The 14,464-nt window shown below is 43.3% G+C and overlaps 1 protein-coding gene across 1 annotated transcript in view; it reads right to left on the bottom strand.

Moving 5' to 3' along the window:
• Positions 1-4,535: 4,535 nt before the first annotated feature.
• The window catches only part of ACTR6 (actin related protein 6), a 294,492-nt gene continuing 284,563 nt past the window's right edge, over positions 4,536-14,464 (bottom strand). Inside the window, exon 11 of the mRNA XM_078641225.1 lies at positions 4,536-4,903. Within this exon, the coding sequence (XP_078497351.1) occupies positions 4,774-4,903 (130 nt within the window). The 3' untranslated portion in view covers positions 4,536-4,773. The remainder of the gene's footprint in view (positions 4,904-14,464) is intronic.

Below are 14,464 nucleotides of genomic sequence, written 5' to 3'. Positions count from 1 at the left end.
AGCAGGCCTCCCTTTAGAAGTAGTATCAGATGGAGGAGCCTGAGGCCTCTACCTCACTACAAATACAGCATGCCACATCAACCTTCAAGGTGGCAGGAGTGGTATTAGATCTGGCATCATTCGCGTGAGTCTCCCTTCCATTTAGTCGGATTGCCTCCTCTGTTTCTTCTGATGTACTAATTAGTGATTCCATGATTGGGTTATTTGGTTTACTTGTCAGACCCTAGTACAGTGCACCATGTGTGCACAGGGCTTGTAAATCAAATTCTGCTGGTGGGCTTGCAGCACTGGTTGTGCCACCGACAGAAGCAGCTTGTAAAGTGTGCCTGAGGCCTGCCATTGCAAGGCCTGTGTTCAGAGTGTGACTGCCATGTCGACTTGGCAAGTACACCCACTTACCAGTCTCTAAACCTTCCCTTTGCTTCATATCAGACACCCCTATGGTAGGCCCATGGGCAGGGTACATTGTAAGTGTAAGGTAGGCATGCCCTGGTGTGTGTAGCATGTCCTAATAGTGAATTACAGCCATTTTCGTTTTTTCACTATTGCAAGGCTATCTGCTCTCCATAGGCCAGAAAAGGCAGTTAGATTATTACATCTTATAATCCTAACTGACTCAGGGAACATGGTAGAAATTCGAATGTAGTATGCCTGAACTCAGAATGATAAAATACATATTTTAGTAAAGTTGGTTTTAACGTTCTGTGTTTGAAAGTACCACTTTTAGAAAGTAGGTATTTTCTTGTCGAACTATCCAAAGCCTGCCTCTGCTAGGTTGTGTATTCCTTGTCTGGAGTTTGAGTGACAGGGCTGGGGGATTCAAAGAGACAGAATGAGTCAGCCCAGTGGTGAATAGGGAGATCTGTATCTAGATGGGATGGAGGAGTTGCACCTGGGACGTGAAAGGGCTGGGCCTTCCCTCCGCAATTCTGGCTCCACCTCCTGGGGTGCGGCTGATGTCTCTGCCCTGCACTGTGAAAGAAGAGAAGGAATCATGTCAACAAAGTGCTCTAGGGCTGTGCTTTCCCTCCACAATGCTGGATTCACCTCCTGTGGGGCGTCTGATGTTTCCGCCCTGCACTGTGAAAGGAAAGAAGGAGTCCTGTAAACAGAGTGGTCAGGAACTGGTTTGGACTGGACAAAGGCCCCTCTGCCTTCAAAGAACAAAGAGAAAAGCAGTATAAATATTGGGACTCAGGCCCAAGAACTTTAGATCACTTCTGGGAACAAGCAACCTTTTGCTAAGGAGAAGAACAAAGGAAGCTGCAGGAGTTTGGACTGCCCCTCTGCCAGTGTGCTGTTTGCTGGGTTGACCTGCAGTGGTTTCTTTATTGCTAAGGGAAAGGAGAAGGAACTTTTTAAGGACTTTCATCATCTACAGAATATTCTCCAAGGACTTGAATTTGTGCTTGCCTCCTGCTGAAGTCTCAGGGACAAAAGACTTAGTAGTGTTTTCACTGTATTACTGTGTATATTGACAAATGCTTAACACATTGCCTCTGAGATAAGCCTGTCTGCTCGTGCCAAGCTACCAAGGGGGTGAGCAGGGGTTATCTAGGAGTGTAATCCCCTTATCCTGGCTTAGAAGCAAGGGTCCCTATTTGGACAAAAGTGTATACCATTGCCAACTAGAGACCCCCAGATCTAACAAGTGGAAACTGTGGATCTGTCCCTGATGGAGAATTGCTTCCTAGCAGAGCCCCTTATAACAAAAGGCCATTTCACCTACCTTTAAAAAATGTGTTAACTCCCTGGCGAAGCTCAAAAGTGACTGGGAACATGGCCTAGGGGACATCGATGAAGAGGAATGGGAGAAAGTAATCCGAGCTGGCTTTCAAATGGTTCAGCTACATATCCTCAAGACATCTTACTAAACCAGAATCATACTGTTTAAAATTAGGAAAATAGGTTTCAATAGTGTGCTATTGGGGAGCCATATTGATGTGTCTGAAGCAAACTACTGGAACTCAAACTTAACTTTCTCCCAAGATAACTGTGCTTAACATTGGGGGGAAGAAACACAACCCACAGACACACTAAAACTCTTCTCATGTTGGGGCTAATTGTGGAAAAAAGATATGTTGTTCAAGAACAGGACCTGGGAAGCCTCTGGACTTGGCCTTTTGGAAAAATGACATGGGTTGGTGCATGACGGCAGACAGGCAAATCTATGAGGGGCAATGGGGTCTCTAAAAAGTGGACAGAAATAGTACAACAGTGACAAACATATAGAGGATGTCAGGCGCTGATCTGGGATAGATGGAAAGTGACTACCTGAGATATGGTGCAGAGCGAGCAACTGAACTATTTTCAGTATGATGAAATGGTAATGGCAGATCCTCAAAACCAAGCAGCTGTCTTGTGCTCAACACTGTATTATGATTGAGTGCTTTCTGTGATCTTCAACTGTTTAACAGAAAAATATTTCCAAAAACACAAGAATTTCTGATGGGGACACATAGACCTTCAATCCAGAGACTAGTGCAAAAGCTTTTGATTGAGAGTTTGGAGGTAAAACTTAAGAGTTCCTAAGGAAGGCCAGAAGATTGCGTCTAAAGAGTTTTTTTTATTTAAAGTTCTGACTGTCCTGCAGAGTTGTCTGTTTCGGAAATGGCACCAATTGTGTCATCTTAGTCCAAAGAAGCGGAATTAATACATCCAACCTATACAGGAGAATTGCATCTATTAGGCAGTCATTTACTAGAACTCTCATGAAGGGGCATCCGGCACATATTGACATCCTAACTCAAATATCACAAAGTCTGCGAAGAACCACTTTCCCTCATGTAGGACCTTTTTGCCAACTTGGAAAATCCATAGATCCATTTACCCAGCGGCTAACCCATATAAAGAAGACAGACAACTTTCCTTGTGTTGTCACTGAATGAAATCCACCAGGGAGGCCGAGTGCTTCCTCTAAACATGCAGCCAGTGCCTTTGTTAAAATCTTGTTGTAAAGATTTATGAGGGTTATTGGGTTTCTTTTTAAAAGGCAGATGTCTTGGGAAAAAGTACCCTGAAAAGATAGTCACTTAGCTCCTAGAAATTACTACTGTGGATCTGGCTGCTGAGATGTTTTTTGTCCCCCGACTTGACCGGCAACAGTCTTGTTCCCTCTATTACTGTTATGTTATTGGCCATTTTCTCATCCATCTCAAATACCAGTCTAAATGGATGGACTCACCTGAAACTAATTCTCCCTCAAAGGAAATAGTCACTTATTAGCTTCAAGTCTCATTGTATGGCCTTCATTATCTGCAAGTGGAATTCTTCTATCCAGGTCCATGCAGTCAGTGATATTATGATATGTTTTAATGAGTTTCTACTAGGGAGGAATGCACATATTTTCACTAAGATGGCTTTCCATATACTTTTTTGGGTTTTCAACCAGAAGAGGGTGGTATAGACACCAGAAAGATCTTTTTCTTTAACCAAGGATGGTGGGAAGAGTAAGAGAAAAGGTTTTGTTTAGCTTGGGATCTAAGCTTGCATTTCCTCACATCTATGTCTGTTGTGGAAGGCCAGGCGGCCTATTTGAATCTGGATTGGCATGGTATCCTTTTTTAGTAAGTAAGTTAGTAAGCTAGCCTGGCTGATGACGGCTGATTAGCCAGAAACTGGTCCCAGGATGCTTGCTTCCGGTCCAAGGAAGACATGGCTTGGCAGTTCGGGCTGGACTGTTCCCATGAGGCACAGGGTCAAACTGATTTGCATATGGCCATGTCTGAACTGGGGTGGCGGAGTGAGCTAAAGAACGGTGATGGATTAAACCCAGATCAGTTGACTGGGGGTGAGTGTTTGTATTGTCAACGCTCCGTCCATCATCCCCTTTGGTTTATCCTTTTTTATTTAACTGCAGTAGTATGCTTTGGTTTCCAGTTACTATTAAGATATATTGTTTCCTTATGCAATTGAGAGCCAATTTATTCATGTGGTGTGTTTTCTTTCAACTAATTCTTTTTAAATGGTTTGGCTTCATGTTTTACAGGGCTCAGTGAGAACCAAATGAACTTATATGGTGGGTTTTTTCAGAATTGTGATTCCAGCTAGTTGAGGTCCATATGAAGCACTTGAAGATGTTTAGGTTTTGTGTGCTAAGGATTCACAGACATTGTTTGTCAAGTGAGAGCAAGTCGGACAGTTGTGAAAATACAATATGCTGGGTATTGCTACAATGAAAGAAAAAGCATAAAGAGAAGGGGAAGCCTAGGACATTTGGACGTTGATGGAGCCTCTTCTGGCAGTTCCTGTAACAATAGCACATTTCAAGAGAGATCAGTGGTGATTTAAATCAACCAGAGCTCCACATGATATGCCTCAGCATGTCTGATGCAGTTGGTGGAGTTTTACATCATTCCAGGTATATAAAAAAAAAGACAAATGCAGACTAGGACAAAATTCCAACAGCTGGGAGCAAGCAAGCAACCTTTGCTCGATTATCAAAATTTAACACACCAGTGGATATCTTAAAATCAACAACATCTTTAAATTACAATTTTAGGCTTGTTTATGCACGGAATAAAACGCCATTTCAAAAATTATGTTAATTTATTTCAAATGTGACAGTAAAAAAAGCTCTGACGAAATAATGAGATGCTAAAATAAAAATTAAATAAATATGCAAAGACGAAAAGTATTTACATATGAATTTAGAAAAATATACATTTCAATTTAATAATCTTCTAACACTTAAAACTCAGGTGCAAATAGGTTTTAACTCTGAATTTGCAGTGAAAATAATTGATTAATTAGCTAAAAGCATATTTGAAAAATTCAAATGTCAAATTTATCTTCACATGCAGAATGTCCATTTTCTTCATACTCTTCTCTTGTTACTACCATATCTTCAAAATCATCGTTTTCTGAAATTAATTTTCCACCTTCCCAAGAATAGGTAATAGGGCTGAAATGAGATATATTAGTCAGATTATGGGGTTTCGTTAAATAAGCAAAGTTTTACTCTCATGCAAGATGAAGCAGAACAATATTGATATGCACAAGTGAAAAATATATGATTAGCCTTCTGAAATGTCATATTATTTTGGCTTGTTATACATTACTTTTCTATTGAGAGTATTTGATGTATGCATTCTTACAATTTTAAAAGCAATAATCCACACTGTTCAATCATTGAATCTTCATGGATAATGAAATTGAACATATTTGCTCGTGCGGAGTCCAAGGGGTCTTTTAAGGAAAGAAATTATGGGGTATATTATCAAGGGGCTTTATCTCCGCATTTTTGGCTTTAAAAGCCAAGAAAGCGGAGATAAAATTATCTCCCTATTACCAAGCTGTCGCTAACACCAGTTAGCGACAGCTAATAGGAGATAGTGACCATCTTGGGCCCCGCTTTGCATGTCAGTGATATTTATCACTAATGACATGCAAAGTGGGCGTGCCAAGATGTTAGCGACTGAAAACAGTCGCTAACATCGCTATCTCCTATTACCAACTTTTGGAGATATTCGCGCTAAGCGCGAATATCTCCAAAAGCTAACGCCTGCCCTGAGCAGTTCTTAGCCATGTTAACCAATGGGAGGTGGATAACATGGCTAAGAGCATTTGCTCGATAATGCATGAATATCGCTGACTTTTCAGCGATATTCATGCATTGCGGCCGTTTTTTATCGCATTTGCGATAAACCTTGCTAATAGCAAGGTTTATCTGCGATAAAAATCGCCGATGTGCGGCGATAATTTTTGTCTCTAAACAAGTTAGAGACAAAAATTATCTCTATTGGTTGGTAATATACCCCTATGTTCTTACAAAATTTATATTTTTAACCTTCAGTCCAGATTAATCAGTTTCTTTTGTAAAACTGAGCGATCTGAATTAGTAACAAACTTATGTTAAAAACATAAGGGCAATTATGCCTGATTTTTTTTTCTTTATTTACATGAGAAATAAGAAATGTGGGAGGGAATGAAGTCCGAAAGCCAACAGTGTAAAAGAGCATAAACAACATAACAATGCTCCTTTCAGGCAGCCAGTGGCTCCTCTGCCCCAAAGTGCATAGCATTGTGTAAGAAAGAAGGTTATTAATTGGGGTATATGTGAGTCTACCACAAGCAAAAGGCAACACAAACAAGTTTCTTTTTTTGTGGAGTTTTATATAGCACGAACTAGACCCGAAGGTATCAGAGAACTTTACATGAGGTTAGGTATGGGGAGATTAAGTGGTTTGCCCTGAATCACAAAATGTTGAGCGTCTTTGCCGGGACTCTAACCCTGTTCCCCAGCTACGAGGTCGACCGCCCTAGCCTTTAGGCCACATTCTCTCCCATGTTACAGGCTGTATATGTTGAAGTGCTCTTCAAGCAGATAGCCATTGGACGAGGGCCTGTAGAACTCAGTGTTTGGGTGGAAAAGGGTCCAAGACGGAGAAATTCAAATTATGCAGCAGCTGCGATGAGTGGACACTTTTCACACCTTTGCCCTTTCAAGATTTTTTATGTGTGGACTTAACCTTTACCACAAAATCTTATAGCAGGTTAGGCCCTATACCTTTAAAATTGGACACTTTTGCTGCAAAATCCTGCTGACGCTACAGAGGACTGGGAAGTACAAAGATTTTAAAAGATCCAACTTTTCACAGTTTCTGGAGCAGCTCCTCTTGGTCACTTCTAAGGCTCTCAGGTACTGACGGACAGCACTAAGTCAGTTCTAGTTGCTACTGGTAAGCTAGGTACTACAAGAAAAAGGCTTCTTAAAACTTGTTGTGTACCTATGAACAAGTTAGCTACCTTCCGTAAAGCTCTTTCTGGTGGATACTCTAACTCAGAAGCACTGCTCCTACACATCAACACCATTCCGCTCCAGAAGTGACAAACAGAGACACACATAACCACCACATATGCGACCTGACCTCAGCTTCTTTCATGAACTTTGAAAGAAGCTGACATCAGCACACATGGGTGGCGCTTATATGTGTCTCTTAGACGTAGAGCCAATCACATTGTTGAACAAATCAGTGTGCAGATTCCTAGATTGGGATCTTTATAGATAAAATGGGCCTATTTCACAGACCGGAAAGGTGGTGTAAAATCTGTGGTTAGAGTATCCACCAGAAAGAGTGTTACCAAAGGTAATCAACTTGCTTCTCTGATGGATAATTTGACTGCAGATTCCGCACCTTTAGAATAGATACCAGGGCAGTATCTCCTAAGGTGGTGGGTCTGTGGAACAGCTCAACTAAAAAGTCCTGCAGGTATAAGCTGATAAAATTGCCATCTCAATCGACTTGATTCTCAATGCAGTACTGCTACATGAACGTATATGAACTGATTGGCCAAGTAGTTGCCTGACAAATATTTCGGACAGACACTCAGAATGGCAACACATTGGTAGTAGTCTTGGCCCTCATGGAGTCGACCCTTATGCCTTCTGGAGTCCGCTTCTTAGCCAGTCTTAATGCAGAGGACTATCCATTTCAAGATGGTTCTTTTCTGCACCACACTGTACTTCTTCGCTCCACAGAACCCCACTAAGAGCTGATTGTCTACCTAATGTTTTCTAGATGAAACCATATAAAAACTTAGTGCCCTCTTGTGGTTCAAACAATGGAGTCTCTCTTGCCCTTCAGGTGTAGAGGAGGTGAAGCAAAGAAGGTCGAGATAGTGATGGCTCGCACAATGTGAAACTGAATATTCACTTTTGGTATGAAAGCAGCTAGAGTCCTTAACACCAGTTTGTGTGAGAAAAAGTTGGTAGAGGGAGGCTCAACTGAAAGGGCCTTCAGTTCACTCGCCCTTCGTTCACACGTTATCATAATCTGGAAGACCATTTTAAGGGTGAGCAGGCACAATGCGCAACTATGCATTGGTTCAAAAATGGAACACATTAGAAATGTGGGGGCCAACTGTGGTGTCACGATGGGCGTTGGTGGAAAAAGGTGTTGTAAACCTTTTAGAAAACGCATCACAATCAGTGATTTAAATAAAGGCAGTTATAAGTTATTTTGATGCAAAGCTGAATTGATCTCATATTGTGTATCTCCTTATTTACGAATAGGAACTAACTTTTCCTTTCTGTTGTCTGTCCCCATATGTGTTATGTGAACAATTTTTATTGTTTTTAACATTGTGTTCTGTGGAAAGATCTGATTACTACGAACCATATTGGTTTTATTGCATCTGTTTTGAATAAACTGTGAAGTATATTTTTTTATATATGTTTTTTACATTGCCCCTTTGTTTGTTACTTGCGAGCCTATATTAGTGTGTTTTGTGAAAATTTGTGAGTGATTGCTTTAGAGTGAATATGCCCAAGGGGAAGTTCATTTACTGACATTTATTTTGAAATCTTACCTAGGTAAACTGTTCGTCCTGTGGTGGTAATGTTGTATAATATTCGTCTTTAAAATATGGGAATGCTCTCTCCTTAGAGAAATTCTTGCTATCTTTGGTGACCTTGTAATCTTTTTTCTTTAATTCAAACTTGTTCAACTCCTAGAAATTTCCTCTCGAGGGCCACTATATACTTAAGCTCTTCCTTTCCTTGTTCCAGCTCTGTCTACACTCCAAGCACCATCAAGTGCCGAGAACTGGTGGTAGAAATGTGGCAGAAAGCACCTCTACATTTCGTATGGTCCCTAAAAATGCCTGGAACGTTTCTGACCACTAGATCGTGTGGAATTATCCCTGCCTTCAACTACTCAGTAAGCATACGTGCATGCAGTTCCGTTCTGGCATGCTTTCTCTTAGCTTTCTCTAATTTCTCAAAAAGTATTTGTTTAGGACTAGCTAGTCTTGTTGGTTGTGATGAAAATAATAAAGGGCCACTGGTAATCTTAGCTATAAACTCATAAGTGTAGAGGGTAGCTTTCTTATCGGACATCCTACCATAAAAAAAAGGAGTCTGCCATCTCACCAAACAGGTTGAAGCCAATGAAATGAATATCCATCATGGACGCCTGTCTGTCTCTCAAGAAGCCAGTAGATCTTATCTAGGCCTGGTGTCGAAGCACCACTCTGGTTCCCATAGCCAAAACGGACTGCCCAGGGTGCCAAAGCCCGATCGGATGAGAAATTTCACCAAATGAAAACCACCCTGAATAGTTTAGGCTAAAGGAGCAAGTAAGTCTTCGGGGACTGCAGGCAATATCTCACCCACCATGTCCACAGTACGAGGGTGTAGCAACCTTAAAAACAACTCAAGGTGAGGCTGGCCAAGGAGATCATGTTTTTTAATGGGTCCACCCTTTTAGATTCAGGTGTCATGGTACGATAGGTATTAGATTTAACTCTCCCTATGAATGCCTGGACCACCAGACTTTTAGGTGTTGAGTGAGGAAGTCCGGGTCTTCTGGAGCAGGTCTATGGCAGTGGATGACCTGTCAGTTTTTAGGGAATGGTTTAGCTTAAATGTCACGCTTAACAGTGAGGGCTTCGAGGAGGAGCTTCGCGGGCATCCAAGATGGTCGCGTGAGCACAGAGCTCCCGAGACCCGCGCCGCCCTTCGCAAAAATCCTGACTATATCCTGGTTCTGAAGATGGGCTTTTGAAGGCGACCTTTGGCTGACCCTAATCTTTCCAGAATTGAAATCGGACGTCGGGAGCCGCTTTTACATCGACTTGAACTTTTATGGCCTGCCCCGGGACGAGGCCGGGGGCTCTGCTGCTCTTCAGGCCGAGGAGTAGTTGAACAACAACGGCCAGAGGGGTCTTCCCCCAGGTAGCCTCGCTTCAACTTTCAGTTTCACTTTCCTGCTCCGGGTTCTGATTGTCTGGCATTCTCTCAGATCTACCCTCCATCCGGCTTGACTTCGCTCTACTGTTGAGTGCCTTCCTCAGTGATCGTTTGGCCTTCAGCCCTGTTGGCGTTTTCGTTAATTTGGCCCACTTTCGTATACTTTTGGCCTCATTGCGATCGGCCATTTTCACCAGGTCTCGAGGGCCCCTCCGGGGCACTATTTCCAATATGGCCACCAGACCGGACACCGAGAAGCGCAAGACAAAAACGCCTCTCCGAGGGGGACAGACTCAAACCAACGTGATGGATCGCTACACCCATCCTAAAGGATCCCCCAGTGGCACTGGCCGTACACCTGAAGACCCCATGGTGGATCCTGCTGCGCCTACGGAGGTATCGCTTCAGGACGTCATGAGCGCCATCACCAGTATGAAGGCCTCCATGGGACAACAGTACGAGGCCCTCGCCGCCAAGATTGATACGGTGGCCGTCGATATCACGCTGATTAGAGCGGACCTGGCGAAGACTAATGAGAGGGTCAAGGCGTTGGATTTGAAGACCTCCAGCCTGACTACTGATGTCACGGACGTACAGACTGAGATCGGCAACTTGCGTTCTTCACAGGACTTGATGGCCCGTCGGCTTGAGGATTCCGAAAATAGGGCCCGGCGTAATAATGTACGCATCATAGGTGTTCCGGAAAATTCCGAGGACGCTGCCACCGACCTCTTGGTGGAAGATCTGGTCCTGAATTGCCTCACCCCCACCGGACTCAGTAAATTCTTTGCTGTTGAACGGGCCCATCGATTTCCTGGCGGGAAGCTGAAGCCTCGTGGCATAAAAAGCTGTAAATCATGGCCAACTGCCTTCTGGGGTCCAGCAGCCCTACTCTGGATGTGCAGATGATGAGGTAACATGAATGGTACTAAACAGACCCATTCATTTTTATTTTCTTCCGATTCACATGCATAGCTAGGGACAAAATACTAATTACACTTTGAGAATAGTCAGTTATCTTTAAAGTTATATTATACAGCGCTGTGCCGAGGCTGCCACAAAGTACCAAAGTGAATTAATTTACCTTAATGATTGTACAACTGTAAATTAAGTTGTAAATCTCACTTTTGTTTTAATGTTCATTAGCATCTGTTAAAGCAACTGTCCTGCCCACACCCCCTACAGATTTTCTCCACGTAAAATGCTACATATACTCAGTGGTCGAAGTGGCCAGGATCGTTCCCATACTTTTTCTTTTCAAAACTGTGTCCCAGGACGGCAGAAATAGCAAAGGCATTTAGATAAGGCTAGGCTTGCTTTCGTGGACATTCGGGGAAGGGCAGAGAAGGAAAAGGACTCTGTCTCTTCCTTACTGCCCAGAGAAGAAACAGACAATGTCCTCTTCTTTTCTGTGCTGGCAGCTGCCCCCGCTCTCTTCCTATTATTCCGTCTCTTTCTGTCTTGCTCCTCACTTACTGAAAACCGTGACTTGAAGATACGGTTTACAACCTCTTTCCTTCTTTCATTTAGTTGCTTCACTGAGAAATGGATCGAAAAAAGAAAAACACTCTTGCGGGAAATGCCCTTTTTCTGACATTTTTCTATTCCAAAGTGCAGCCTCGGGATGGAGAGATATAAAAAGTTTTAAATATGAAAAATAAATACATAACTAAATAAAGCAAGACAGAGTGGTTGCAAAGTGGCCAGATTGGTTTTATTCATATCCAAACACATAAGCCTCACTTTAAAGACTTTGCGGTGAAGCGCTAGTTTTCTCGTCTTTCTTTTAACAGCATTGTTGTCCCCAGGTGGGGAAGTGCACCATTCCTGGATTTATTGCAATACCTGGTTGATTGGTGGAGTGGAAAACAAAATGTGTACCATGGCTCTGTGTTTATGGATGTGGTCTTTTTAAACCATACTATTTACGTTTTGTAAGGATATAAGCAATAGACATTGAAACGGTTCCCTTCAGGGCCCTGTAGTCATGTCCTTAACTTCTCAGGTAAAACCACTCGCTGATTTCTGAATAGTGAGTGAGAGATCGTTAAGGTAACCATGTTGTTTCTGCTTACATTTCACATGCTTTACTTAATCTTTCATTCCCTACGAGTGTTTGCTTTTTTTTCTTTCTTTTTTTAGGCAGCATATTACTCTTATCAAGTGCATGATTTGAATTGAGCCACATCAAGAGTTTATAGCAGGCAGAATTAGGTTGTATCTGAAGGCAGTGCGAGTTTCTCTCAGTGAGGCAGTAGGGTGTTCAGTAGGGGAGAGGATGTGGCACTATGGCCAGAAATGTCGAATTTGGAACTGGGGAACCGGGTTCAGCCTTCATGACCAGTCCACCAGACCCCTCTATTGAGGGAGCATATTCCCATGCTAGACCGTAAAAGGCCCTGAGAGACCTTAGAAGCCCTGGTGTCGAAGCACCAGCAGGTGGACACTAGTGGTGGCAAGTGTGGGTTAACCTTGAAGGCCCGTCCACCGCAATGCATACTGAAGTTCATCTCCAGTCTTGCGGGCAGGCCTACGAAGCAGAACACCCTAGAGCAACAGTGATCCAGTCACTGTGACTCTGTCACTGAGGTCACATGAACCTTGAGCCAGTTAGGCCGGTGCAAATGGTGTGACCGCACTGGGTACCTATTTCGGGTGGGTGCGTAGTGTTTGCAAGTATATTATGTTTTTTTTTTTTAAACTTGCTGCCTCCTTCCTGGCATCCAGCAATTTTCAGCAACAATAAAAATGTCATGATAACTTTGGTGATTAATGTTCTTCCTAGAGAGAGATCAGAGTTTTGTCTAGTGGAAGGGTTGACTCCTGGAAAGGTAGCACAGAGGGTTAATGTGCCTGCTGCAAAGAACATGTACCATGCAGATCACAATGTGCACATAATGTTAACTAGGCTAGTAGGTTACTGCTTTTGTCAGAGAGATCCTTTTGTTACTTGCAGTTTATAAGTTAAAATCCTAACATAGAACAGTGAGCTATTAAACTATACAGCCTACTAGTATGGTTGTCATGTAGCTTCTACACCTTGTAGTCCTTTGTCTTATTTAAAATGTCCTATACAGTGATTTACATACATATAAATGATTGTCTCTGTGTAGTGTGTGTGATGTAAAGTGCTCTGACACCGTACACTGGTAAGAGTGGCGCTGTAAATCAAATTAAATGCATCTGAGAGAGTGTGGTTATGGAGACTTGAGAGGGATTGTTAAAGGGTGGTAGTGAGGGAGTACGAGGTGTAGGTGATCATTGGAGGCACCAACAAAAATTGTTGCACAGGGCGCCACCAGCACTAAAGCCGGCCCTGCCATAGAGGCCAGTCCGCCTCACCCATTGGTACCTCCATTGGCCTTGTTTCAGCAGTAGTAGCTGTAACTCACCAAGGATCGGCGATGCAGAATTTGCACGCACACCAAACTAAGGGGCCTATTATGATGCCGGACGGACTAGCGTCCGTCCGCCACCCCGAGGTGACCCTGGCGGTCACATCCTGTATATTTAACATTGCGGCGGGTGCTGCTTGAAGCAGCACCCGCCACAAGGTTAAAAATGCATGCATTGCATGTGCATGCACAAAGCGGCAGGCACCGCGCGGTGCCTGCCGCTTTGTGCATGCACATGCAGGGGGGGTACCATAGGTACACCCCATGTGCACCCCCCACCATCCCCTTCACCCTGGGGGCCCGCAACGGGCCCGCAAAGGAAAGACCGTATGCCTTTCCACGGCGGCAATGCCGCCGTGGAAAGGCATGGGACCGCAGGCATCATAATATGGCTGGCGGTGTCTCGCAGACACCGCCACCATATGTATGCACCATTTCCGCCGGTCGCGAAGGCGACCGGCGGAAAAGCGGCGGACGGTCTTGCCGTCCACCGAGGACCCCTCAGCCATCCTAATGTGGCGGGGGGTCTTTTCAATCACAGCAGCGGTGAATCCGCATCCTCCAGGCCGGCAGTGGCTTTCGCCGGCCTGGAGGATGCGGATTCACCGCAATCCTAATCGGCCCATAATTTGCAAACGTCAGTCTCTCTGATTCATGCACAAGAACTTTTAACATGTGCTACCTGCTCTGGAGCCAATGGAATTATGCAGCAATGGGAGACAAACTGATGCTGCAGTGTTGACTAAATTATGCAATAACAAAAAAGGCTGCAGCCTAATGCAATATATTTTCCTCAACTTTATTATTTAGACATTTTTACACGTTATGTCTCTGCAAAGATTCTGCCTCATTAGTATCAGTATAACATACAAATGCAGCAGTGAGAAGGTGATCAGTCTACCTTTGCAAAGGGCGGTCCACTTTGCAGCAACTCAAGTCACGTTTTTTTGTAATTTTTTATCCGTTGGAGCTACAAAAATGATTAGTTAAAACTGTAAGATTATGCAGTGGATGATATGTTATGTGGCAAATATGGCAGAGCCATAATTATGTGGAAACATTGGCAAACTAGGATATTTTGCCATTCATGTTTTAACTGCTCTTGTGGAAGAAGGGAGAAGTGGTAATGAGAAATTGCATGTCTTGGAGACAAATGGCTTGTCATTCCACTTTTAAGCGTATTTGGGACATTGTGTGATTGTAAATATATCCCACTTTGTGAATGTATTTAAATGCCAATAACTCCTATTAAACCTTAAATAATCAAGTGTATCCATCGGTTGAATTAAATAACAAAATAAGCTGTAACTGGTCGGTGAAATGCCAAACAAATACTAAAAATTGGGATGTTTGGTACATTCTGGCAACACCTCTGACT

The sequence above is a fragment of the Lissotriton helveticus genome, chromosome 5_1 (assembly GCF_964261635.1).
Source record: "Lissotriton helveticus chromosome 5_1, aLisHel1.1, whole genome shotgun sequence".
NCBI classification, from domain to species: Eukaryota; Metazoa; Chordata; class Amphibia; order Caudata; family Salamandridae; genus Lissotriton; species Lissotriton helveticus.
Note: the sequence above shows the minus strand (reverse complement) of the source record. Positions and strands in the feature narration are given on the sequence as shown.